Source organism: Equus quagga, chromosome 1, assembly GCF_021613505.1.
Source record: "Equus quagga isolate Etosha38 chromosome 1, UCLA_HA_Equagga_1.0, whole genome shotgun sequence".
Taxonomy (NCBI): domain Eukaryota; kingdom Metazoa; phylum Chordata; class Mammalia; order Perissodactyla; family Equidae; genus Equus; species Equus quagga.
The window spans coordinates 132,669,353-132,692,866 of record NC_060267.1 but is presented as its reverse complement, the minus strand read 5'-3'; the positions used below and the strand labels follow the sequence as shown (position 1 = coordinate 132,692,866).

Sequence of the window (23,514 nt, the reverse complement as noted above, 5' to 3'; positions counted from 1 at the left end):
AGACTCACACACTCACATTCATATTATACACTCATACTGAGACATATTCTGCGCATACATATATACATGTATATGTAATGTATACAGACATTATACACATATGTATGTATGTGCCAAATATGTCTCAGTATGAGTGTATAATGTGAGTGCCCATATATGTAATGTATACACGCATAACACACAGAGTCACTTTATTCAATAAAATGTTGTGAGGGTTCACAGCGTGCTAGGGTGTGGAGTTGGGGATGAGCAGGGGAGGGCTGGAGGAGCACACAGCCTTGCAAGCTCAGTCCCTGCCCCTGAGCAGGAGGACTGGAGGAAGAGGCTCTGACGTCTGTGGACCACAGCACTGCTAGGCTTGGGTGAGCTGCTCCATGGCTAGCTGATTCTTCCAGGTCCTTCCTCTGGGATGGGCCTATGCCACTGCCCAGGACAACCTTCTCAGAGTTGGGAACAGCTCTTTGATAGAGGGGAAACATCCGCTGCAAGGTACCCGCATGCTCACCCATTGCCTTTTTCTGTGTTGGAGACTAAAGAGCTCTCTTTTTTTCAGTTCAGTGGAAGACTTAGAAATGTTTGAAAGGATCATCTAGTTTGGTTGAATTCAGCTGAAACTGCCTGAATGAGTGCTCCGTGCAAGGAGCTTTGGCATAGCGAACCTGACACTATCTTCAGGGCTATCTTTCCCAAGGGCTGCATTTCAGAGCTCTCCACACTTCTCCTAAGAGCAGACCACTCTTCCTGGTCACAGTGATCTTCTTTGCAGATATCAGAACCCTGAGCACCACTGTGGGGCTAGAAATAATGTCACTGTTGTATGGTAAACAGAGTGTTGAAGATGACAAGTTTACTCCCTCTGATGGCTTAAAAAACAGCATTAAGTATGGCATTTTAAGTGTTTTTAAACTTTTAAGACATCTTCCTTATCTCTCCTTCTCTTCTTCCTCCAACCAGCATCCTCCCACAGAGATGGACTGAGGATTTCTCCTCAGAGAAAGTTTCCCTGATTGTCTCCTTTTTGGCAAATCTAGTGCTTTTTTAAAGGCTCTGTGTCTTGGGTGAGGCGGATGCTAGAGCCTGAGGAGGAAGAAAACAGGCGGGACCTTAAGAGTAAGGAATTTCAAGCTGACATCCATTATAGCCATTCCGTCGATGTTTATTGAACCCCCATAATATCGAAGGCCTTGATGAAGCCATTATAGTTGTAATGATGAAGAAGAGGCACATGTCCCATCCAATGGGGGAGACACAATGTAAACAAATGAGTTGCTCTATCACTAGTGATACCTGCTGGGAAGAAAGATGAAGCAAGGTAAGAGCACAGAGTTGTGTGTTTGTGTGTGTGAGGGTGAGCGTTTGTGTTTCTCCTTTTGGTCAGGCAAGTTCTTTCCACAGAGGGGACTTTTGAGTGGAGACCTGAATACGGTGAGAAACAGCCTTAGGGCCATCTGGAGGAAGAGAGATCCAGGCAGAAGGCACGGCATGTGCAAAGGCCCAAGGCGGGAACAAGCTCAGCGTTTTCTGGGACTCCAAGGAAACTGCCAGGAGCGCAGTGGGAAATGGGGAAAGGGATGGAAAATGAGGCTGGGGTGGGAGCCAAGGGCCTTGGGTGCTTTGGTAAGGAGTCTACATTTTCATTTAAAACAGAAACAATTGGAGGATCTTGAGCAGGGGAATGCCTGTGGTCTGATTTTTGTTTTTAAAAAAATGGCTCTGGCTACTAGGAAGAAGGAATGTAGGTATGGGGGACAAGAGGAGAAAGGTTGTCTTATTAGGAGTTAGTCCCAGGAGTTTAGGGAGGAGAAGATAGAGGTCTGGGCCAGGCAGTGTGGTGCGGATGGAGAGATGGGTTCCATGTGTTTGCATGCAGGCATGCATGCGTGTGTGTGTGTGTGTGTGTGTGTGTGTGTCTGCGTGGTGATGGTAAAGCAGGAAGCTGCGCTTCAGCCAAGGGCTCCATGGCTTGGGTACTCCGAGGCACAGCAGCCAGAGCAATAGCCCAGGTGTGGAAATGCTTGCTGTGTTTGCAGAATGAAAGCAGTAACCAACATTTGTCGAATACTTACTGCACTACCCTATTTAACCCTCCTTATGTGTGTGTGTGAAGTTGGGTCTGTTGTTGTCTATCTTTTGTGGTTAAGAAAAGGGTGGTTCAGAGAAATCGTATACTTGCCCACTTCTCACAGCTGGTTTGAAGGGGGCCACAAGCTGAACCTAGGTTTGTCTGACCCCAAAGTTCACAATGCCACCAAGCTCTACACTACACTTCGTGGAAGAGAAGACTTGCCTGGAAAGATTGGCCCATGGCCACTGGCATCAGAATCCTTTGAGGAGCGTATTAGAAACACAGACCCCCACCTTGCCCTCCCTCCCCAACTTGAACTTACCGAATCAGAACCTCTGAGGGTCTGAGAACCACCTCTGTAGGGGATCAAGGACTTTAACTGTCTTTCACATTTCATCCCAATGACCACTCCCTCCACTCCAGCCCAGGCCCCCATGTCGGAACTGTTACAAGAGCTACAAACATTTGTATTCTTATTGTTTTGAATAAGTAATACATTCATAAGGTTCAAAAATCAAAATGATTTAAAGTGATAAACAGTGTGAAATGTCACTTTCAATCCTGTCCCCATCTACTCTGTTCCTCCTAATCCCCTCACAGGTAATAACTATTAGTAGTTTCTTGTGTATCTTACATTGCTTTAAGAAAATAAAAATAAGTATTCTTACTTTCCCCCTTTCTTACACAAAGTTAGCATGCCATAGATACTGTTATGTACCTTGCTTTGTGAAAAAGTTTTAATATACTCTAGAGATCTTTCCACATCCATATGTAGAAAGCACCTTCATTTTTTAAATAGCTGCATGATATTCCGTTGTGTGGATGCACCAGTGTCTTTAACCCGTCACATACAGATTGTCCATTGAGTTGTTTCCAGTTTTCTGGTCTTAGAGATAATGCAGTAATGAATAACAATATATGTATGCCATTTAATAACTGTAAGATAAAGTCCCAGAAGAGGAATTCCTGGGTCAAAGGTTAAAGCATTTGTCATTTTGCTTTTTCAGGGTGAACCATTTTGTATCTCAGCTGGCAACATCACAGGATTTTAGCTGGTGTCTCTTCCTAATCTGGAGCAGTAGATCTTTACCCATTTAGACTCAACACTCCCTTGACCATCCGGACACGAAATTCTGAGACAATATAACCTACTCAAAGTCAGGATTCAAAAAAAATTAATATCATGTTTCATTGGTAATATCAAAGAGAAAGAAAAGTGAATTATAATAAGAGGTATTTCACTATGTGAAATGCTCATGCAAGATTACACTGCAAGATATAATGAGGCTGTTAGATGCTCGCACCTCTCTGCAGACTAACTATGAAGGCCATACCCCCAGTGCAGACTGATACAGATGTGCTATCTTGGTGACTCAGGATCTACGAGCACAGTTACATTTGGAGAAGTGATTTTCCAAAATGGTAAAACAAACAAAACCTTCTTGGCAAGGTTTTGAACAAAACAGAAGATAACCATCCCTTTATTTATGTAGTAGTTACATTCCTGGAAAATTCAGTGTTTATTAAAACCATGCAAAAGCTCCTTTGTATTTATATATAAAATGGGTTTAAGTTCTAGATTCAGATGATTATAAGCAGGTTTTTCTCTTACCTGAATGTCCAGTGGGTCATTTGAAAGTCCTGTGGGACACAGGACAATTCTTCCTTGTGTCAGACTGTCCTGCTCCCATCCATTAAATGCCAGTAGGATTCCAAGTCATTGTGACGAAAAGAAAAGTCCCAACTGTTGAGTATGCCCCCAGGAGCAATGCTGTCTCCTGCTCTGAGAACGACTGCTTTGGGGTCTCCCCTGGAGTCTGTTCCATAGACCAGGACCAGGTAAACACTTCTAAAACATTCACCTCTGTTTCATCATATTTCACTTCTGTTCAAACCCCTCCAGCAACTCCTTATTGTTGCAGGACAAGTGCAACATCCTCAGCTGAAGGAACAGACAGTGCAGGTCTAGCAATGAAAGGTTCATCTGGCTGGATTCAATGCTTCAGTTGAGCGTTGGGTGTTGAAATATAGGCTTTTGGGTGAAAATGGCAAGTAGGACACAATGCCAGGTGCTGCATTTGGCATATTGAAAGGTTCTCCTGGTCCCTATCCTGATGTGGCTGCATGAACCTCTTGGTCTGAAGTTAGGAGATCCTCTTTTAAGCGGTTGGGTGTCTTTGCACACCCACCCTAGCCCTTCTGGGGCTCTTCTGTTAAATAAGATTGTGGGACTAGATAGCTGAGAGATCCCTTTCAGCACTGATTTTTGTGATTCTGGAAAGAATGTAGAGTGTGTAACTGTTAGGACCCCAAATCTTTGTGACACTTTGAATTCTGAATTTATTAATATCAGATAGTTTAAATATTTTTATTTTTGAGAGAGTAGGAAATGTTTAGTGGGATCTAAATGCATTGTGCATCATACTCTGTTAAGATGGTCCGGTGTGTTATAAATGCACAAGACCCCACCCTCCTGGGACTGTGATTCCCTGTGCCAGGCTCCTCTCCTGGTTACTCTCCAGTTGCCCAGAAACGCCTGTGAAGCTCACCTATGTCGGGCCAGCAGAACGGAATGACTTATCATAAAATGTCATTGTGACTGCGGTGCCTACGTGGCTCTCAATTTAGTCCAGCAGTCAAGTGGTTGCTTATATACCACTAAGCTATGTCACTTTGCTGTACCTCAATTTTCCCATCAATTAATAGGGGTAACAATAGAATGGATGCTACAGGTACTTTTCCTTCATACACACTACAGTAGACCTCTTGTCAAAGTTTATAATGATGCATTTATAATTATGGCTCTTGTAGTAAAGCCTGTCTTCCCCGCTAGTGTATAAACTCCATGAGGACAGGTGTCTGATTTGTTCACCACTGGGTCTCCAGCACATTCCACTGTCCACTGTATGTCTATCACATACATGCTTAACAATTATTCCCCGGATGAGTGAGGAAATGCATATCTCATATAGATACCATAGAGGTAACGGATTGGAGCCTTAGTCATAAGGGCTAGAATGCTTTCATTCACTCACTCACCCATTCATTCTCTCATTTATTCATTTAGAAAGAAGGCTCCTGCGGTCTGACAGGAAAATTAATTTTCTCCCAGCCCCCAGTTTGAGCAGCAAAGCCATCCCGCCAGCTTGCCCCGGGGTCAGGCCACGCTCGGCGGCTCGGTTTGGAAGTGCTAGCGCGCTTCCGAGGACGGGAGGTGTGCACAGAAGCGGAGAATTCATTATAACCAGTTAGTCATCCGTGGAGATTGTAGACGCTGCCCGTGGGCGGGACGCACCTGGCGCTTCCCAGGCGGGGCCTGTTCCCTGCGCTGCGCCCTGAGGTGGCAGCGCGACCGGTCCACGGAAGACCGGGGTCTCCCCGCACTCAGCAAAGAACACCGATGGCCCCTAGGCTGTCCTCCTCCCCGCGCAGCCAGCTCTGACATCTGGCCCAACATCTGCTCGGGGAACTTTTTCCGGGGACTGCTGGGCAGGGGAGCGAGTCTGGGTGCTCGCCCGACACCAGCGGGCGGAAGCTGAAGCCCACCTCACCCGCTTCCCTGACCCCCGAGGGTGCTGAGGCTGAAGGCGGGTCACAAGGCAGCACGCAAACCCTTGCTCGGGTGGCAGGCAAATAAGTCGAACCCAGTGGCGGACGCGCCGGGAGACCCCGCGACGTCAGGCGCGCGCGGCTGGCCGCGGTCACTCGAGTTGCGATCGGCCGGTCGAGGATGACTCAGCCTCGCTCGGGTCGCTCTTTACTGCGGGTCGGCGCTAGGGCTCCACAAAGTTCCCAGCCACACCCCCGACCTCTCACGGGGGCCAGGGGCTCCGAAAGCTGCGTCCCGGGGTGGGGGCGGCGGCGAGAGGGGGCGCGGGGAAGCTGGGGTGTCCGGGCGCTCTGGCGTTCCCCGACTTGCTCTCTCCTCGCCCCTTCGTCTGCGGGCAGCCCCAGGGCACCTCCGCAGGCGCTCGGCGCACTCCGGCCCGGGCTGGGGTCCCGGCGGCAGCGGTGACCTCCCGGGCCTGAGGAATCTTTCATTCCAGAGACCAAGGGAATCCGTCAGTCAGGACGGACTTGGCGCCGCATTTGCTTGCCCTCACAGCCCTGCCATCTCGGCCACCGCCACGCGCCGCAGCCGCGCGGAGCCCGGGCTTCAGCCGGCCAGAGCGCCCGCCGCTCGGCAGCCAGGCCCGGGGCAGGACGCGCTGCGGGCCGAAGCCGGAGCCCCGCGCTCGTGCGCCCGCGCCGCGGCCGCAGCGCCGCCCTGCGCGCCTTCCCCTGCCAGGCGCCGCGGCCGGACGAGCAGCTGCGGGTGGCCCCGCAGCAGTGCCCTGGCCGGAGTCTCCCGCGCCCCCGGCTCCGTCCCCGCCCGGCTCCGCCCGCGTGCCACCCGGCCGCGCCGCCAGCCCCGGCCCCTTCCGCAGACTTTTGCCTCCTACCCGCCCCTTCCCTCCGGAAAACTGCGCGGCGGGGGGCGAGGGTCGCCCCACCTCTAGGCTCGGCAGCACGCGACCCCGCCGCCTCCGAACCGGCGTGGCCCAGGGGCGGACTGGGCGAGCCGCGCGGCTCAGAGCTGCACCGGCGAAGTGCGGGCGCCGCGCCGGGTCCTCGGCCTCCCGCCTGCGCCCCCGCCTCCATCCCCGCTCGGGTCGCCAGGCCGGGGGACGGCCCCGGGCCAATGCAAGAGTCGCGCCCGCGGCGGCGGACTGCGGAGTTGTAAAGAACTCGGCGGCCGCAGTGGGCCGGGCGAGGCAGGGCGCGCTCCCCCGCGGCCAAGGACACTGGAGTTTGCGAGTCCCCGCCCGCGCAGCGCCTCCCGCCCTCCCGCCGCGGCCCGCCGGACTCCCCGGGGCCGCCGAGGCGGGGCTGGGCGGCCGCCGCGGCGAGAGGCGCGGCTCCCTCCCTCCTCCTCCTCCCCCGCCTGCCTCCCTCTCCACCTCTCCTCCCTCCCTCCTCCTCTCCGCCCTCCTCTCCCCCGCCCCCCCGCTCCTTTTTCTGCTCCCCAAGTGAGCCGGGCGCGCGAGAGCAGGCGGGCGGCGCGGAGCAGGCAGCCCAGCGCGCTTGCCCACCGCCCGCTCCGCGCAGCTCCCGCGGCCGCTCCGCTCGCCGCCGCCGCTGCCGCCGCGTCGGAGGGAGCCCAGAATGGCCGGGCCGGGCTCGCCGCGCCGCGCGTCCCGGGGGGCCTCGGCGCTCCTCGCCGCCGCGCTTCTCTACGCCGCGCTGGGGGACGTGGTGCGCTCGGAGCAGCAGATCCCGCTCTCCGTGTAAGTGCCGGGTCCTGCGCCGCCCGGGGAGGGGACCTCGCCGCCCGCGACCCACCGTGCCCAAGTTTGGGCGCCTGCAGGTGCGGCTGGGCAGGACCTGCTGCGGGCGACAGCCTCGCCTCTCGCACCTGCCTTCCAGGACCAGATAGGGCGGCGAGGCTGGGGTGGGATCCTCTTGCCCCCTCCCTCGGGTTGCTGAGTGAGACCTGGAGAGGCTCACCTCAAGTGACAGGACCAACTTTGAAGCCTGTTTACCGAATCCAACTTCCATGGGCCGTTTATTTACCCCCCTGTTTGCTATGTTGCTCTTTCTCACTTCTTTTTGGGGAGGGGGTGGGTGGGTGGATTTCTTCGGGGTGGGTGGGAGGATTTCTTCCGGCTAGTATTTGCCAGGTGATGCCCAGTGTGGGTGGTCAAGTTCTGAAGCAATTATTCAAATAAGACCCAGTGATCGTTTTAGAGAGCCCGGGAGACTTTGCGCATTCTGAACTCTGTGATTCCCCTCGGGCCCCCTCCCGCGCCGCGCTCTGCAGTTTGGTGCTGACAGTTTCTACTAAGGCGCTTTTTCTGTCTCTTTTTTTCTTTAATGTTATATCGCCCGGCTTCTTCACTACAGCCCCATGTGTGCGTGTGCGTGCGTGTTGACTCTGACACGGGTGTTACATTTGCTCCTGTGCCCTTTCTCCCTGCAGGGTGAAGCTCTGGGCCTCGGCTTTTGGTGGGGAGATAAAATCCATTGCTGCTAAGTACTCCGGCTCCCAGCTTCTGCAAAAGGTAAGGTTTCTGTGGTGGCAGGAAGCGATGATTTTTCCAGCACAGAAAATGGAGGCAGATTTAGTTTTCCAAACAAACGTGAGCCCCCAGCAGCATCAGTTATCAGAGGTGTCTCTGATCCCCCGGTTTCTTGGTAATGCACTGTGCAGTGACTTCTCCCTACCAACCGGTTATTTTTAGATGACACTTGATTCTAAACACAAAGGAAAGCAGGATACTCACTCGCACTGTCCTGGCTGGGGCTCGGAAACTGAGCGTTTTTGCATGGCTCTGCTCTCAGTCTCGGTATTGCTGTTTCAGTGTGCGAGCAGATGCTCCTCTGGCCAAAAAAATGCTAACTTCATCCAAGGGGCAGAATCGGTGCCTATTTTATGATGTCTTTCACCTCGCCTGCGTTGGAGGCTGGGTTCAGTGTATCACAGAAAGATGCTGCACTATTGTTTGTCATCCCTGCAGTTGTACAATCCCATTATTCCCCAATCATCTAGACCCAGGGCTGGGATGCATTACATCATTACAGATAAGGAGAATGAATGTGGTTATCTTTCCACTCAGCTGCACTGCCGGGTAATAACCTATGAGAGTAGTCCACAAACTTAAGAAATTGGTCTGCGTCCATATAATTCTGGAGAGTAATGAGAATGGAGAATTGATTATTAGGTTTTATCAGAAGCTGCATCAATTTTAATTCAAACAGGCAACATTATGCTTAAAATTACATTGTGAGATATATGGTTCTCTGCCCTCCCCTCCAAGAAATAACGAAAAAAAAAATGGACTGGGGAGGAGCGATTAGAGGGTTTAAAAGAATTTCAAGTTAGCAAATCAACAGGATTAATCCAAATAATCTCTCAAAGACAGAAAATAAAATTGGCCTTTAGGGGATAATTTTCTGAAAATGGGTACAAACAGCTTAAATTAAGTTAACTTTTAAGCATTTTTAAATGTGCTTTTTGGGCCAATGTAACATATGTGTTATGCATGCTGCCTGGTAACCAACTACGTATTTTATTTATGGCATTCCGCTTCAGAGAGTAGCATTTTTGGGACATTATATGAAACAGTTTGTCACATGAAATCCAAATATCGTAATAAAGCATCAGCTCACAATGGAACGACAGAAGTGATTCTGGCTTAAAAATTGCCAATAGTTACTTTCTTTGAAACTGTGGAAAGATTGTTTGTTCAGCTCCGTTATTTGGGGAAGGAGTTCATTGAATTATAGGCAGTTGACAAAAACTTGAGGCTATGATGTGCCTTTATGGAAGATGATAAGTTACATTCCTGTGACCCACCTCCCAGTTTATAGGAATTGCCTCTTTTGCTAGTCGTCTTTTAATCTGGGCCAATCTGTACCCTCTACTTTGGCATTTTGCCCACATGTCAGATGTTTTATGTGAAGAATTCTGGACTATCGCATTGCCTGTGTATTTTCCTTATGCTTTTAAAGAAGAGAACGTTTTGTATAACTTTAAAGAGATATTTCTCATCTGCATGTTGTAGTTTAGTTGTAGCAATTCTGAAAGAATCCTTTCCGAGCCTGTGAATGTTTTTTTGATTGTGCTTATGTGTCTTTTATCTCATATTTTGTAGGAGCACATGAAGTATGTTTTTTCCTTCTCTGTGAAGTTAACACACACACACACTGCACAAAACCCCATCAACCATATTATTGGCTACTCTATAATAGCAAATTGGAAACAGCTAAAATGCTTCTCTTACCTTCTCATCAGCATCCTTTCTGATATTGAATTCACAAGCCTAGCTTTGCTTTTGTCGTGTTTGCAGCTTGACAATTGTGTAATTATTTCCAGCTGTTTATGGCTTTGTTGTCATTTCTTGCTGTTGCCTGGCATTTTGTAATCTGATGCAAGGGGAAGGTGAGGTGTTGCTTGGCATTAGGTTCCAGGGCGGGTATCTGCTCTCGCACTTGTATCGCAGTCATCTGCCATGGAGTCCTGAGATACCCAGGGCTTTGGCTTGCTAGGCAAGGACTTGCATGAATGATGGGCAGGGCTTGTTAGCTTGGGGAGCATTTTTGCAGGTATTTTTTGGCCATTGTGGTCCATGGGCCCCAAATGTGACTATATTTTAAAAATGAGCGAAGAACATTGATTTAGAGAGTTCAGAATATGAATGAGAAAATATCTGAGGGGGTCAGAGTGTGGGAGGCATGGCATCATTTGGAGAAGCAAGGAGACAGTTGGCTTTCTCTTGCATATTTTCCAGTTTCTGGCTATTTGCATGAAGAATTACTCCTCTAAGTCAACACTGTACGCATCCTTCCATCACATCACTGCATCCTCAACAATTAGGATACTCTCAAAATGAGTTAGAAAACTTGGTTGGAAAATGCATTAACGTTTCATAATAGGCTGTAATTACACTTTTAAGGCATAGACACTTAAACTTGATTTTCAGTTAAGTAAGGTATGCTGTATACCACCGTATAATTTTATGTATTCTATGTAGTTTCTCTAATTGACATTTCATGTTGTGAATCAGTGTTGTATGCTCATTTTTAGAATGGGAGTTTAGTGATTTTTGCACTAAGGCAAAAACTTTACAGAGTAGTTATTGTGACTATAAAGTTAAATAATAATTGGCCATCTGTTTTAAGGTGTTTGGAGACTGGGAAAACTGCCATTTTGGTAACAGCTTTTCATTAGGTAATGTAATTTGAGGTAGCAGTATTATCAGTGACTTCATCAAGGCAAATACAAATATTTAACCATGTACCTTATTGCCATGGCTTCAGAAAGGAGAATATTCCATCAGTTCTTTCTGTGTTTAATACCATGGCTTTCACTACTTCAGCTTACAATAATGTACTAGGTATTCACTGCCAGACTTTCCCTAGTTTTTGTTCTTTTTGTCTTTGCTGAACACAGGAATGGCAACCTATTAGTTGCTTATAAAGAGGATATTTTTTATTTCCTAAGATGCAGTAAACCATGTTTTAGCAAAGTTGTGTGTTTCTGTACAGAGTGGGAGAACACGGGACTTGTTTGTCGGAGTCCAAGCTGATCTGGAGAGGTTTGACAGTTGTTATGGAACAGCGGCCCTGAGCGGAAGTGCGGGTGTGCGGTGGTGTGCCTGTGTGCCGCCCTCCTTAGCTGGCAGATACTGCTGGGATTTCGATTCACTTTAACTTTTAATTAACTCTCCTATTTGACATATTCATGCAAGTATTCAGCTGCTTCTATCTGGCTTCATTTTCCCCCAAGAATGAGCTTTGTTTGGGTTCTTTTAGGGAGGCATGGTTTCATTACCTCTCTCTTTGGGATTCAGCAAGAGGCATTCGAGTAGGTCTGGTAACCTAGGCTGTTAAACTCGTGGGCTCCACACCCCTAAGACTCACAATCAGAGGTATTAAACTGGTGTGACTCTCACTGCATCCTTCTTAGAGAGAATTTGGTGGGAGCTGGGTTTTTCGTTCGCTTTAGTCCTGCCTTCAGGAAATACATGTTTGTGGGAATGAAGGGTTCCAGCTATGTTTTCCAGAATTGTGATGATAAATACACAGCGGAAATACAGGTAATGTGTGTCTCTGTTATTAATGCTAGAAAAGAATTGACATTTACCCTGGACCTCTCACGCAGCACTTACTAAATGTGCACTTCTTGGAATGCACAATCAGGTTTTGCGTTATCAACTATTTATTGAGAGGGCGGCTTTCATACATAAACTTGATATCTGTTTCCACAGGACAGAGTCAGCAAAGTAAAAGGTTCGTTCTTTAAGCCATTTTGATAATTATGACTTTTCATCAACGTGGAAATCGATGATGGACTTTTAAATAATTAAAGAGGAGTATTCACTTATCAGAAATTGGGTAGCAGTGCTGCCTCTAGGAAGCCTGACACTCTACAGATTGCTTTTAGAAGGATGCGCTACTTCGCTGAACATTTTTGTTGAATAAACACAGTTACTTGTCATTCTGCAAGATTAATGCATTCAACCTATGCTGCCGTTGCTTTAATTCACAGCACCACTTCAATTACTGGACTTCTCCCCAGCAGATTATTTTTAAAAGTCTTGAAATCTCAGCAATGACAGTTTTCAATCTTTCAGGGCAGTTTATTGGTCTCATTAGCTCAATCACCAGGACATCAGCAGCGCAGGGTAAACCAGTTAGAATTCAGTTCCTGCCTCTTACCCATGCATGTATCCAATCGCATTTGTAAACTCATGCATTTTCACTTGCCAGCCAGATGAAGTTCTCTTTGTATGGCTTTGCTAAGTTTTTGTCTGAACCTCTTGCTCATTTCTTTTTCTTTCCTTCTTTTTCTTTTCTTCCCTTTTATATTTTATCTTATTTGTTCTAACACCAGTGTGCTTTTAGGCAAACACACAGCTACCAAACCATCTAATAGTTATGAAATCTGTCGGGCATGGGCAAGCACAATTAATGTTTCCAGGTTGTGGTGAAGACATAGCCATGTATTAGGATGAATAGAAGTAAAAGAAATGTGACACCGTGACCCCAAGCACCTGTGGTCCTGCCGGTGTTTTGTTGCCCTGCACGTTGAAGCTCGTATTCATGGAGGTGCAAGTTTGGGATTCCCTTTTCAGCCTTTGATTGATCCTCACTTGGTGTTTAGTGCTCCCACTTAAATGTTGATCAATAAACGATCACCAAATGACTTGGGGTGTTGGGCATACTTAAAGAAGTGTACATTCTCACAAGGATCCTTTGTTTCAGGTCTGTCATTAATCCAGATTCATCGTCACAGATGCCAACAAATGGGCTTTTTCTTTATTCAAGTACACGTCCTCTGTCAGAAGTGAGTGGCATTTATTTCGGGGCTCCTCCATCTTTTGCAGTCACAGTGCTTGTTGAAACAGCCTCCCGATTTGAGACCCCTAGCATCGTCTAAACAGAGACGTTGAGCAGATTGTGTGTTCCCTGGGACGCTGTGATTAGACTTAGAGGTTTGCTATGGCTAAGACGGAGAAAAAAATTAAATAGGTGTTCTAAATGCCAGTCTATGAATTAGTATATGAGATTTTCCCCCCTTCTCATGTAATTTTTATACAAGAGAACAATGGCCTGTGCTGTCTCTGGAGTGACCGCAATGATGCTTTTGTGTATCATTCAATGAGAGGAACATTTCCTAATGTCGGGTGTCTGGCAACACTGACAGAATCTTCATCAACCCTCTCTGGTCCATTAAACCAAAGTTAGCTTCCCCTTCAAGGGAAGAAAATGATGTAGAGGAAGAGAAGGGTGCTTGGTTTCCCATGGTTTCCCTGAGTGTTTAGTGATCAGCAGACTGGTTGTTCCGGAACGTCAAGCCAGGCTCAGAGATGCTGCTACCATACAGTGGCTCCGCTGGGCCACCTGCACCCTTGGCAGATTAGGCATCTGCATAGCTGATGTGTTTTAGGGGGTTTCTACATGCGTAGCTAGCACGTCTGCTTTTCAAAAGAAAGTTATTTTACAAATACTACTTTGAAAAGGGTCCACTATATTTTCAATAAATGGTAAACATTTCAATTTCCATTTGTTTTGAACAACACTCATTGCGTGCCCATTCCAAGGCTGTTTAAATAAGGCATTAAATTTATAAGGTGTATTAAATATATATATATTGTATAGCTTTCTGGTTACCTCAAATCAAGATTATGAAAATAACTCAGAAGTCAAACTAATAATGGGCATTTCAAGGCCTTATTGGAAAGGAGAGCATTATCTCTTGACAAGGAATAGATGGCTATTTCTTTGTACACTTCAGAGTGTTTATCTTGGCACCCGATATTGGAAAACAGTACCCTCCCAAGGTTAAAAGAGCAGTTATCCATGTAAATGATCTGGACAGGCAAGCTGGGCAGGGCCATAAGTGGCTGTGGGTTCGCAGAAGAGACCTCTGGTTATCCGTTTTAGGTGAAGCAACTGCCAGTCGATATTCGGGGCTTGCACATGTCATTATCATTATACTTATTAAGTTTGTATGTGTGTGCGTATGCCAATAAAAATGGATGCTGCTTGTCACAGAATGTGCCAGATGCTGCCTGCTGAAGGGAAAGACTGTTCTTGTCCTCTGGGCTGCTAGAGAGAGTGGCTTGAGGGAGCTAGAAAAGAACTGAATGACCCAGTCTACCGGGCATAGGTTTGTCCAGCATCTGAGATTTTGTAGGCAGCTGGAAGCTGAGGATCTCCTGAGAACAGGACCAGCTACATAATTTGCAGGGCCCAGTGTGAAGGGAAAATATGGGACCCTTGTTAAAAAATTATGAAGAATGTCAAGATGATGACAGCAAAGCCTTAAAGCAAGCACAAGGTCCATTGGGCCCAGGCAGAGCACCCCTAAGGACGGGCCGTCCTCAATGTGGCTTTCTCTTTTCCCTGCTGGGTAGCTTGTCCTCCAAGCCTAGTTTAACGTTGTTCCAAGCTGCAGTCAGGCTAGGGGGCTTCCTTTGCCCATCTTTGTTCATAGCAATAAGTCGAGAGCTTGGAGCATTTTCAGAGATGCATGTCTTTGCAGTTGCAGTGTCGTTAAAGGAGACGTCACTGCCCTAGGAGCATTGGCATCTGTCTTCTTATCTTTTCTCTTTGCATTTGCTGAGAGGCCTTGGGCAGATCGCTTACTCTGATGGTAAGAACAGGTAGCAGTCACTCTGCAGTTCCTGCGTTCTGGGTACTATGATAAGTACTTTATACGTGTCTGTCATCCCATTAAATCCTCCCATCAACCTAGTGAGGCGGGGACTACCAGTCGCCCCATTTCGCAGATTTAGAAGCTGGGGCTTACAGAAGTTAAGCAGTCTCCCCAAGGTGACAGAGCTGGGCTTCCAGTCTGCACACCTGGCCATGATGCTATCTTCCCTTTGTGACCTTTTTCGACCTCAGTTCCTGTTTGAAAAACATGTGACTAAGACCTGCATTTCTCTACCTGACAGGTGTTTGGGAGGATTTAGTGAGATAACATCTGGGAAATTACTTCAGAAACAATTAAGGCCAGGGATAACAGCTGAGAGGACATGGTTTGGAGTCCGATGGACTTGGCTTCGAGTCCCAGATCTGCCGTATCCTAGCTGGGTCACCTTGTCGTTTCACATTTCTGAACCTGTACCCTCAAATGTGAGAGGAGACCAGTGTCTGCTACCTTACGGGCTGTGGTAAGGATTAAATCAAATAAAATATGCAAAGCACCCAGCACCTTGCCTGGCACACAAAAGCTTCCTGCCAGCGAGTTGCTGAGGTCATGACTGTATGATGCAATGACAGGCTCTGCAGACAGCCTTCATTGAGCAGCTGTGGGGTCTGGCTCCACACAGGCAGGTGGGGTGAGTGAATGAGCAAGTGCCTGAATGGGGAGTGAGTGCTGGGTGCTGGCGTGTAGGAAGTGATCCCCTCGGCACCTGACAGGGAGGAGCTCATGGAACCAAGTACGTCAGAGCAGAGGAGGTGGCAGGGGACACAGCCTCTGCCCAGAAGTTCACTCTTCTCCATGAGGTCAGCTCCCTTCTCCCTGAGGGTCAAGGAGACGCCCAGAGGAACACTTACCTGGGGTCTTCTGGTTACCTCCTCCCTGGTTCGGCCTGCCGCATAGGTGATGGCTCAGGCTGAGGAAAGACTGCGTCTGCCCCACTGTCCAGAGTGAGGCCCTTGCACTGCAGGAGAGCCCAGCACACCCAGAAATTTGCCCTGCTGTAAGAGCACAGCCCAAAGCCAGCCGTGGATGTGCATTAATCCAAATGCCCTCTTGGACAGCATTCCAGCATTTCCTCCTGTGAGAATTCTTCCTGCCTGCCATACCTTGGAGGGCTCTAGACTTCTCCCAATGGCTTCCTGGGGTTGCAGTGCTGGAGGCCAGCTGGGAGACAAGGCACCTTACTGGGCAGGGTGGTCTTTCCTCCAGTTGGGGAGGAAGGTGTAGCAATGCGTGGGGACCGCTGTCTGGCACCAAGTCTCAGGAGGTGCTGAAGGGCATCCCGTGTTCCTTGGCTCTTCCTGCTGGCCCTGCCTGCCTCCTCTTCAGAGCTTCCTTGGCATGTTCTGTTGTTGTGTTTTGGCCTTTGAGCATCTGCAGTCCTCTGCTGATCTCCTTAAAGATGTTGAGTTAGTGACACTTGCCACTCCTCTTTGTGTAAACATAGGTGGCAATACTTTGACGTCATGGGGTGGGGGAGATGCTATTGTAGTTGCATAATTTTTAAAAACTGTGTGTAAAGCCATTATAATCAGCACTGAAAGTCAGTAACAAGTCAGTAATGAGAGTAAACGTGCAAAAGCTTTGGTGGTTCCGCTTGGGCCAAATAGTTCAGAAACATGCCCAAGAACCATTTGTGCTGGGAATGTTAAAGAACTACAGAGTCTGAGTGGACTGGTGGCTTCTCGAAATCCACCAAGGTCATAAGCAGCTCAGGTAAACAGACTGTTGATCGGGACTGGAAAGGAAGGAAATGGACCTTTTTTGAGGTGTATTTAGTATGAGCCAAGCATTCTTTGTACTAAAGTAGATAGCATAAAGCATCTGATGTGGTCCTTAGTTCCACTCGGAGGCCACCCATGTTATCTACCGCTCACGGGTGGAGCTTGCAGCCCCGGGAAGTGGAGCAGCTTGCCATGTGATGGGACTGGGAATCACACTGGGGTTTGCTTTGCGCCCCCCCCCCCCCCCCCCGAAGCCTTTGACTTTTCTCTCCAGCACATGCCGCCTGTGTGGGCTGATCCCACCTGAGTATGGGCTTCAGTTGGGTCTGTGGGACCACAGCAGGGTGAGAAGGGCCAGTGCCCTCTCTGCTTTCTTTCCCCCAGACCTCAGGTGGGATCAAGACGTGTGCTCTTTGACCTCGAAGACAGCTTTGTGGGTGTTGCGCCCCCACGAGGCTAGGAAGGACTCTGTGGGCTTGTGCCCGTGGTGGGACAAGAACGAACACTTCCTGAGGGAGAGCGGGCAGGGTTGACTGGTGGGGTCCTGGCTGGCAGGGGGAGGTGGTAGTGTCGGGCACCTTAGAACTCTTCTCAGCTTAGAAGGGCGAGCTGCTAAGAAGAGAACAACCTTGTGCAGCAGGATCCAGTCCCAGCCGAGACAGACTCGGCAAAACCAGGGAACATTTCCCCTTGCGTTTTCCCCAAAAAGTCAAGGCTGCTCTTCATCTGTTTGCTCAGGTCCCTGAGTAAGGTGAGTGTGTGCATCCTGAACTGGATGAGTTGACATGTTTTCCTGAGACTTTTGTGTTTTGCATTAACGTGGAATGAAAGGTGTAATTGGCCTCAGAATTCCCCCAAGTCTAGATCCGCCCGTGCTGTGAACTTGACCCTGCCTTTCCTTCTCAATTTCTTGATGGCTGCTAACTCTTGGCTCCCAGGAGGAAACCAAGTGTCTTGTTTTAGAAGAAGCTAGATTTCTATTACAGCCAGCCATGCACAGCTGAAAAGGGATTTTAAAAAGAACATGGACTTTGGACTTGAATTCCGCCTGCCAGTCACTGGGTTTACCTCCCTGGGCCTTGGTTTGCTCATCGACAAAATAGAACTAATAATACAAGCTCCGGTGCCCTAGGGCTTTGGGGAGGATTCAGTGATACAACACAGACGAAGTAGTTTAGAACAGTATGTGACACATGGGAAGCCTTGGTTCTCTGGCTTATGCTCTCATTTATAGAGTCCTACTTCATTATTAATGAAGAGCAAGAGGGACTCCTGGAATTTGTCACTTTGATCCCATGATGAGCTCATAAAATTAAGGCAGTGTATGTCACACATATTTAATGTGTCGGGGACACAATGGCAAACAAAAGCATTCATGATGTCCCCAAGGAGGTGGATTCTTTTTTCTTTTTTGCTTTCTTTCCCCAATTCTCCTTATCCTGCCCCTTGTTCAGTAAAGGTAGGCAGCTGTGGGACTCAGGTTTGTTCTTGCTATAACATTGTACTGTAATTTTCAAAGCAAGGTGAGAGTCAGAAACACCGGGCAGGCGTATGGTTCTTTGTACCTGTGCCATCCGTAATGCCTTTTCCATTGTGCTTTGTGGAGGCGTGGCAGAGGCAGAAAAATATTATAAAAAGAACAATAGGGGTGGGAGGCAATAAATCCATTGGCGGTAGGTAGTCTTTGGCCACGAGTCATAACATACAGCTTTACTCTTAGCTTCCTACCAGTTTTCATTATCAGTGAAATTGCTATTAACACAATACGATCGCATAATGTACAAACAGCTCAATGGGCATTGGCTTTGCCCAACTGACATAAGTGATAGTCGTTTGGCTTCTGAGATGGTGATGCTGAAGTTTGAATGTTCTTTCTTCTTGGTTTTCTCCTAGGCCCCTGTCAGAATGCTGTGCTTTTGCACATTGGTGCAGAGGGCACACTTTCAGGGAATCACTATAGACATAAAGGGTGTGTGTGTACTTGCATGTATGCGTCTCTGTGCGTTAATATGCATGGGCTGTTTCCCTTTGTTCATAAAAGCTGGTAACTACTCGAAAATCCCAGGGTCTGTGGCCAAGTTCAAGTATTTCCGAACATCGGGAGTCATCTGGTCACCCTGAAATAAGATGAAATCCTCTCAGGAAAGGGCTCACTAATCTTTTGAAAAAAGCCAACGATACGCATTTCCCAGAACAAGAATTTCAGAATTACAGATCCATAGCTGGATTTTCTGCTTACCCAGCAAGGTTTTCAGTTTTTTGCATGAAACAAATGCCCTATGAATGATAGGAAAAATATATAGACTTAGAAAGAAGTCAGAGGATTGTTGATTTTTAAAAATCTAGTTCTAAGAGAGGCAGTTGGTTTTGGGAAGGCAGGACCGTGTAGCCGTGAGGGTCTGGATCTGAGTCAGGCTAATCCGAGTTTGAATCTGATGCTATTGCTGGCTAGTCATATGACCCTGTTAGTTGCTGAACCTCAGTGTTCTTATCTGTCAAATGGGCACAATGGGACCAGCTTCTAGTGTGGAGTTGAGAGGTCCATATGAGAAGATGCACACAGGATGCTTAGCAAAAAGTGGCTCATAGGAAGTGTTTAGAAAAGGTGGGCTGTTGTTGTTACTGTTATTCCAGAGGAGCTGCTCCACCTAACAGGGCGTGTTGGCTGCCCTAAAGACAGCAGTTTGTCCACTTGGGGAAGAGTTAATATGAGGTCATCCAGAGGCCTTATTTGGAGACCTCCACTAAAACTGCCCACCACTGAGCCCCATAAAAGTTTCTTAGGAAATAATCATAATACCGAGGCAGGTACTTTATTTGTATTTTGTGCTATGTGCTTTATTTCAATTATGTCATTTAATTCCTCACAACTATTCCTGAGGTTGGTTTTATCATCGTCTCCATTTTAGAGATGCAGAAACTGAGACAGAGAATGTAACTTTGCCTAGGGCTACGCAACTCCACGTGGCAAAGGCGGGCTTGGAGCCTGGGTCATGTGAGTCCTGTTCAGGTGCCTGGGCAGGGGTGGGGTCCAAGGAAGGCAAGTGCTTATTTCCCAGGACTAGCTTTTTTCCTGTGCTTTGGTCTCAGCTTGGTGTTGGCTCATCAGGCGGATTGTTGGAAACTTCTTCCTTGCCCTTAATCCTTTCCTCAGTGGACTTCTGAGTCTTGTTTGGGTGCATTGTCATTTGCTGTCATAGTACAGAATTAAGAAGGGCAAGAGCTGGACTGAGGGGAGCCCGGTAAGGCCTCTGGCTTTTTATAGTTCTCCCTTTTATTAGAATAAAATGATGCTGCTTGTCTTTTGATTTCCTCTGAGGGTGTCAGCCCTCCCCTCATTAGATCTGACTCTTAGGAAGCCTTTCTGAGGATCTCAGTGAACTTGGTTACATTTCTCTTTGTGTGTTTCCTGTTACAGTAATGGATGGTCGTGTGGAAGAGCCGGCTTGAGCTCTGGGACCTTAAGACAAGACAGGTCTGGCTTTGAGATCCACCTTGGCCCTTCTTAGCTTCACTCCTAGGCCTCGGGTCCCGTATCTGTAAAATGGGGTCATGGCGAGGATTAGCTGTGTCGGCATGTAGCAGTCTTAGCTCAGAAGTGGAAATCTGGGAAGGGCCCAGTAAATTGTAGCTGCTTGGTTTTTATCTCCATTTTTTGTCTCTCTGTCCTGGATGTTTGTTGCTGCTTATTTTTTTCCTCTGGGAAGCCACAGTTCTGTTTTTCTGCACGATTGACAGCTAGCTTGAAGGCCACAGTCCTTGGACCCACTGGGGTCAGTTTTATTTTGCATGGAATGAGTCTGGCAGATCTGTCTGTGCCCCTGGCAGGTCTGGGGATGTGTGATATCCTGAGGACCCCTTATCTCTTTCTGTGGGGGGTGCCAAGAAGGAGGCAGGTAAGCTAGACCTTAAATTCCCCGAGGGCAGGCTTGCTTTTTCTGATGGGAGAGGGTCCCCCTTTGGCACTTAGCACAGAGCTGTCTTTGGGGTGGGCTTCAGGGGCTGTTTGTGGACTGCATGAATGTACAGATAAACAAAGGAAGGGAGAGCCATGCTGAGCCTTTTCCTGGTGCTCACATGCTGGTGATGGGAATAAGAATGCTATTGAGCACAGGCCAAGAACTGGGTCCTTCATATCCCTTTCCCCATTTACTCTCCAATGCTGGGTTTTATGAGCCCACAAAAGTCAGGGGCTGCCTCCCAGCCACGGCAGTCCAGCTCTGAGCCCTGCAGGCAGGTCGCTCGCCCACAACCCCCTTGGTGCCAGAAAGGGCTGCCAGACATCTGAGCCAGCTAGTCTTCACTTCTCCTAGCCTGCGACCCTCTCCTACCTTCTGGGGAGCATCCCAGCCCATCTCAGTCAGCACCCTGAAAACACGGCTGAGTCTCCCCAGAAACCTCCTAGCTGGGCTCAGGGGTCCCCACACCTCCGCAGCGCCAAGCTGAGCAGCTGCCACGGAGCACCGCAGTGCTGGGCGGGAGCACCGCAGTGCCGCGCGGGTGCACGAGGAGCACCAAGCGAGACTGATGGGGCCGCCGCAGCCGCCACCATCAACCTGGGGGAGGCAACTCGGCAAAGGCAATTAGGAAGCTGCTGCAGCTAATTCTGTGAAGCGCTCGAACGCCACATTCCCAGTGACATTAGGGAGAAATGTGAATTTTAATTTCTATCCCTTTCACCTTCACGTAGGGTCATTACCTGGCCTTGTCTGAGGCCCTGCCGGCGTCAAGATGATGCACGGTGTTTGCGGAGCATGATTTCACCTTCTCAGTGCAGCTTCCTCTTATTTTGTGTTTGTTTGTGTATTTGTACATCGTTGGGACTGGGTTTCTCAGTCTGTGCGTTGCAGGCAATCGGCAGCTGCTTCTTCGTCCGTTGCACGTACCTGCAGCATCCACAGGGCAGCGCTACCCATGCCTGGACGCCATCCTGGCTGCACCCTACTCAGCTGTTTCTGGCACCTCCACATAGGAGGAAACCTGTGAGAACCCGTAAAGTGAGTTTGGGTTATTTCTATTTGCATTTGGGTCCTGCAGGTGCAATTGTCCGCTCTCTCCCCCGGCCTGGCCCGTGGATGTGCTGAAAGCCTGCACCAGGCACGTTCCCTCTGAGCTGAGGCAGAGCAGCTGGTGGAGTAGTAGGCATTAAATTATATGGCTTTAATAGGGAGCAGTTTTGCCAAAAGATATTTAGCTCCAGCCCCCACGTCCCCCAGTATCAGGCCCCACAGAGTATTGCATTTTGAGGCTTTTGGAGGAATTTCACATCCAGGTCTTCCTTGGGACGTTAATCTGTGGAGGCCCTGAGGCTTCTTGGATGATTTTTGCTCTGTGGAGTACCCAGTGTCATCACACCCAGAATTTGCCATGTGGCTCCACAGTGACCGGAATCTGATGCCCGCCTTCTCCCTACCTGCTGAGCCTGACTACTCACTCAGCAGGGAATGAGAGGGGCTCTGAGCTGGGCAGATCTTGGGAGCCAGCCCCTCCAGCTGTGGGTGCCTTGGTGGCCCTGGTGGCATGCCCCAGGTGTCACAGTGAATCAGGAATGGGCCAGGCCTGGAGCAGTGGCATTTTAACTCTCAGCCTCTGGCTCATGCATTGATCAGGGCGTTGAGGCCACAGAGGGAAGGAAAGCTCCACATCCCACAGTGGGTTTCTTGGAAGACAGCAAGAGGCAGCCTCTAGCCCCATGTCCCTCTGCTGCCTGCCCCATGCCTTTCAGAGCTGCCCTGCTGGGCTCCACAGGAAACCTGCTCTGCTTGTCATGCAAAAGGGCATGTTTCCAGCCCTTCCTGGGATGAAATCACATTTAAGCCTGAATTTCACCTAGAGAAAACGTTCCGTCAATGTATCTCTTTTTAACAGCCAAAATATTTTGTCCCAATGTGTCATTGGGGAACATTCCCGTTATTAACACAATCTGCATAAGTGAAGCAAGTAGGAGACAACGATTCAGTCAAGCGTATATTCACTATTGATAAACCCATGTGGAAACCTGAGGCCTCAACCTTCTCCTTTCCTCAGTAGAGGTTCAGAGGACCAAATTCTTCATTTTGGGTAGAATATCATGGTTTGGGAAAATCTTTAGCTGTCTTAACAGACTTACAACAACACATTTGCTTTTGACCAAATGTTGGAAATGTTTTCTTTTTTCTTTCCCTCACTCCCCTCCTTCCTGCTTCAACAGACACCCATTGAATGCTGAATGAGGTGTGTAGAGCGGTGTTGGGTGCCACAATCCCTTTGCCGCTGTGGCCACCTTTCACATCCTCATCCTCACCCTGAATGCTTCAGTGACAGCACACTGCTCACATTCCCTGAACACATCAGGCTGTGTCACGCCTCTGTGCCTGAGTCCGTGCCATTCCCACCATCTACACTGCCGACCCTGTTGCCCTTGTCTGGCTGCTGAGCCCTGACTTTAGAGGATGTCAGACTTTAGCATGCAGAAACAGCACCTGAGGAGCTTGTTAAAACGTGAGATTCCAGAGTCCCTCCTCAAGAGATTCAGACTCAGTAAGCTTGGCCCAGAACCCAGGAATCTGCATGCTGATAAACGTTTTAGGTAATTCTGATGTTGGTGGTCCAGGGACCATGCTTTAGAAATGCTGTTTATATCCCACCTCTGGGAAGGCTTCTGGCTTCCCCTAAAAAGACTAAGTCATTCCTTTTCTTTCCCACTGGGAGGAAATGTGCATATCTTCCCACCATGGTTTGCTTAAGTATCTGTGTGTGTGAAGTCTGCGCTGTTCTGGGCCAGAAGCTACGGCTGTGCCTGCTCGGCCCCTGAACCCAGCCTGAAGCTGGCACTGGGTGCAGCATTTCTCAGTGTGCATGGCATGAATGGAGTTTTTCTCTGCAATAGAAATGGGGGCTTTGGAACAAGTCAGGCATTTTATCTTTTAAGTCAGAAGGTACCCAGGAGCACTTCTGATTGTTGAAGCAGTTTATTTAGAAATGACTGAGCAGAGTTGAAGTGGCCATTCTCCAATTTGTAAGATGGAGAGAAATTTGTTGACCTGTCA

The 23,514-nt window shown here is 48.5% G+C and overlaps 1 protein-coding gene across 2 annotated transcripts in view; it reads left to right on the top strand.

Moving 5' to 3' along the window:
- The first annotated feature begins 7,094 nt into the window (after positions 1-7,094).
- Positions 7,095-23,514, top strand: part of CACNA2D3 (calcium voltage-gated channel auxiliary subunit alpha2delta 3) — an 827,558-nt gene continuing 811,138 nt past the window's right edge. For both annotated transcript variants that reach the window (XM_046679102.1, XM_046679095.1), the window contains exons 1-2: positions 7,095-7,332; positions 8,025-8,106. In XM_046679102.1, coding sequence (XP_046535058.1) covers positions 7,211-7,332; positions 8,025-8,106 — 204 coding nt within the window. In that variant the 5' untranslated portion in view covers positions 7,095-7,210. The remainder of the gene's footprint in view (positions 7,333-8,024; positions 8,107-23,514) is intronic.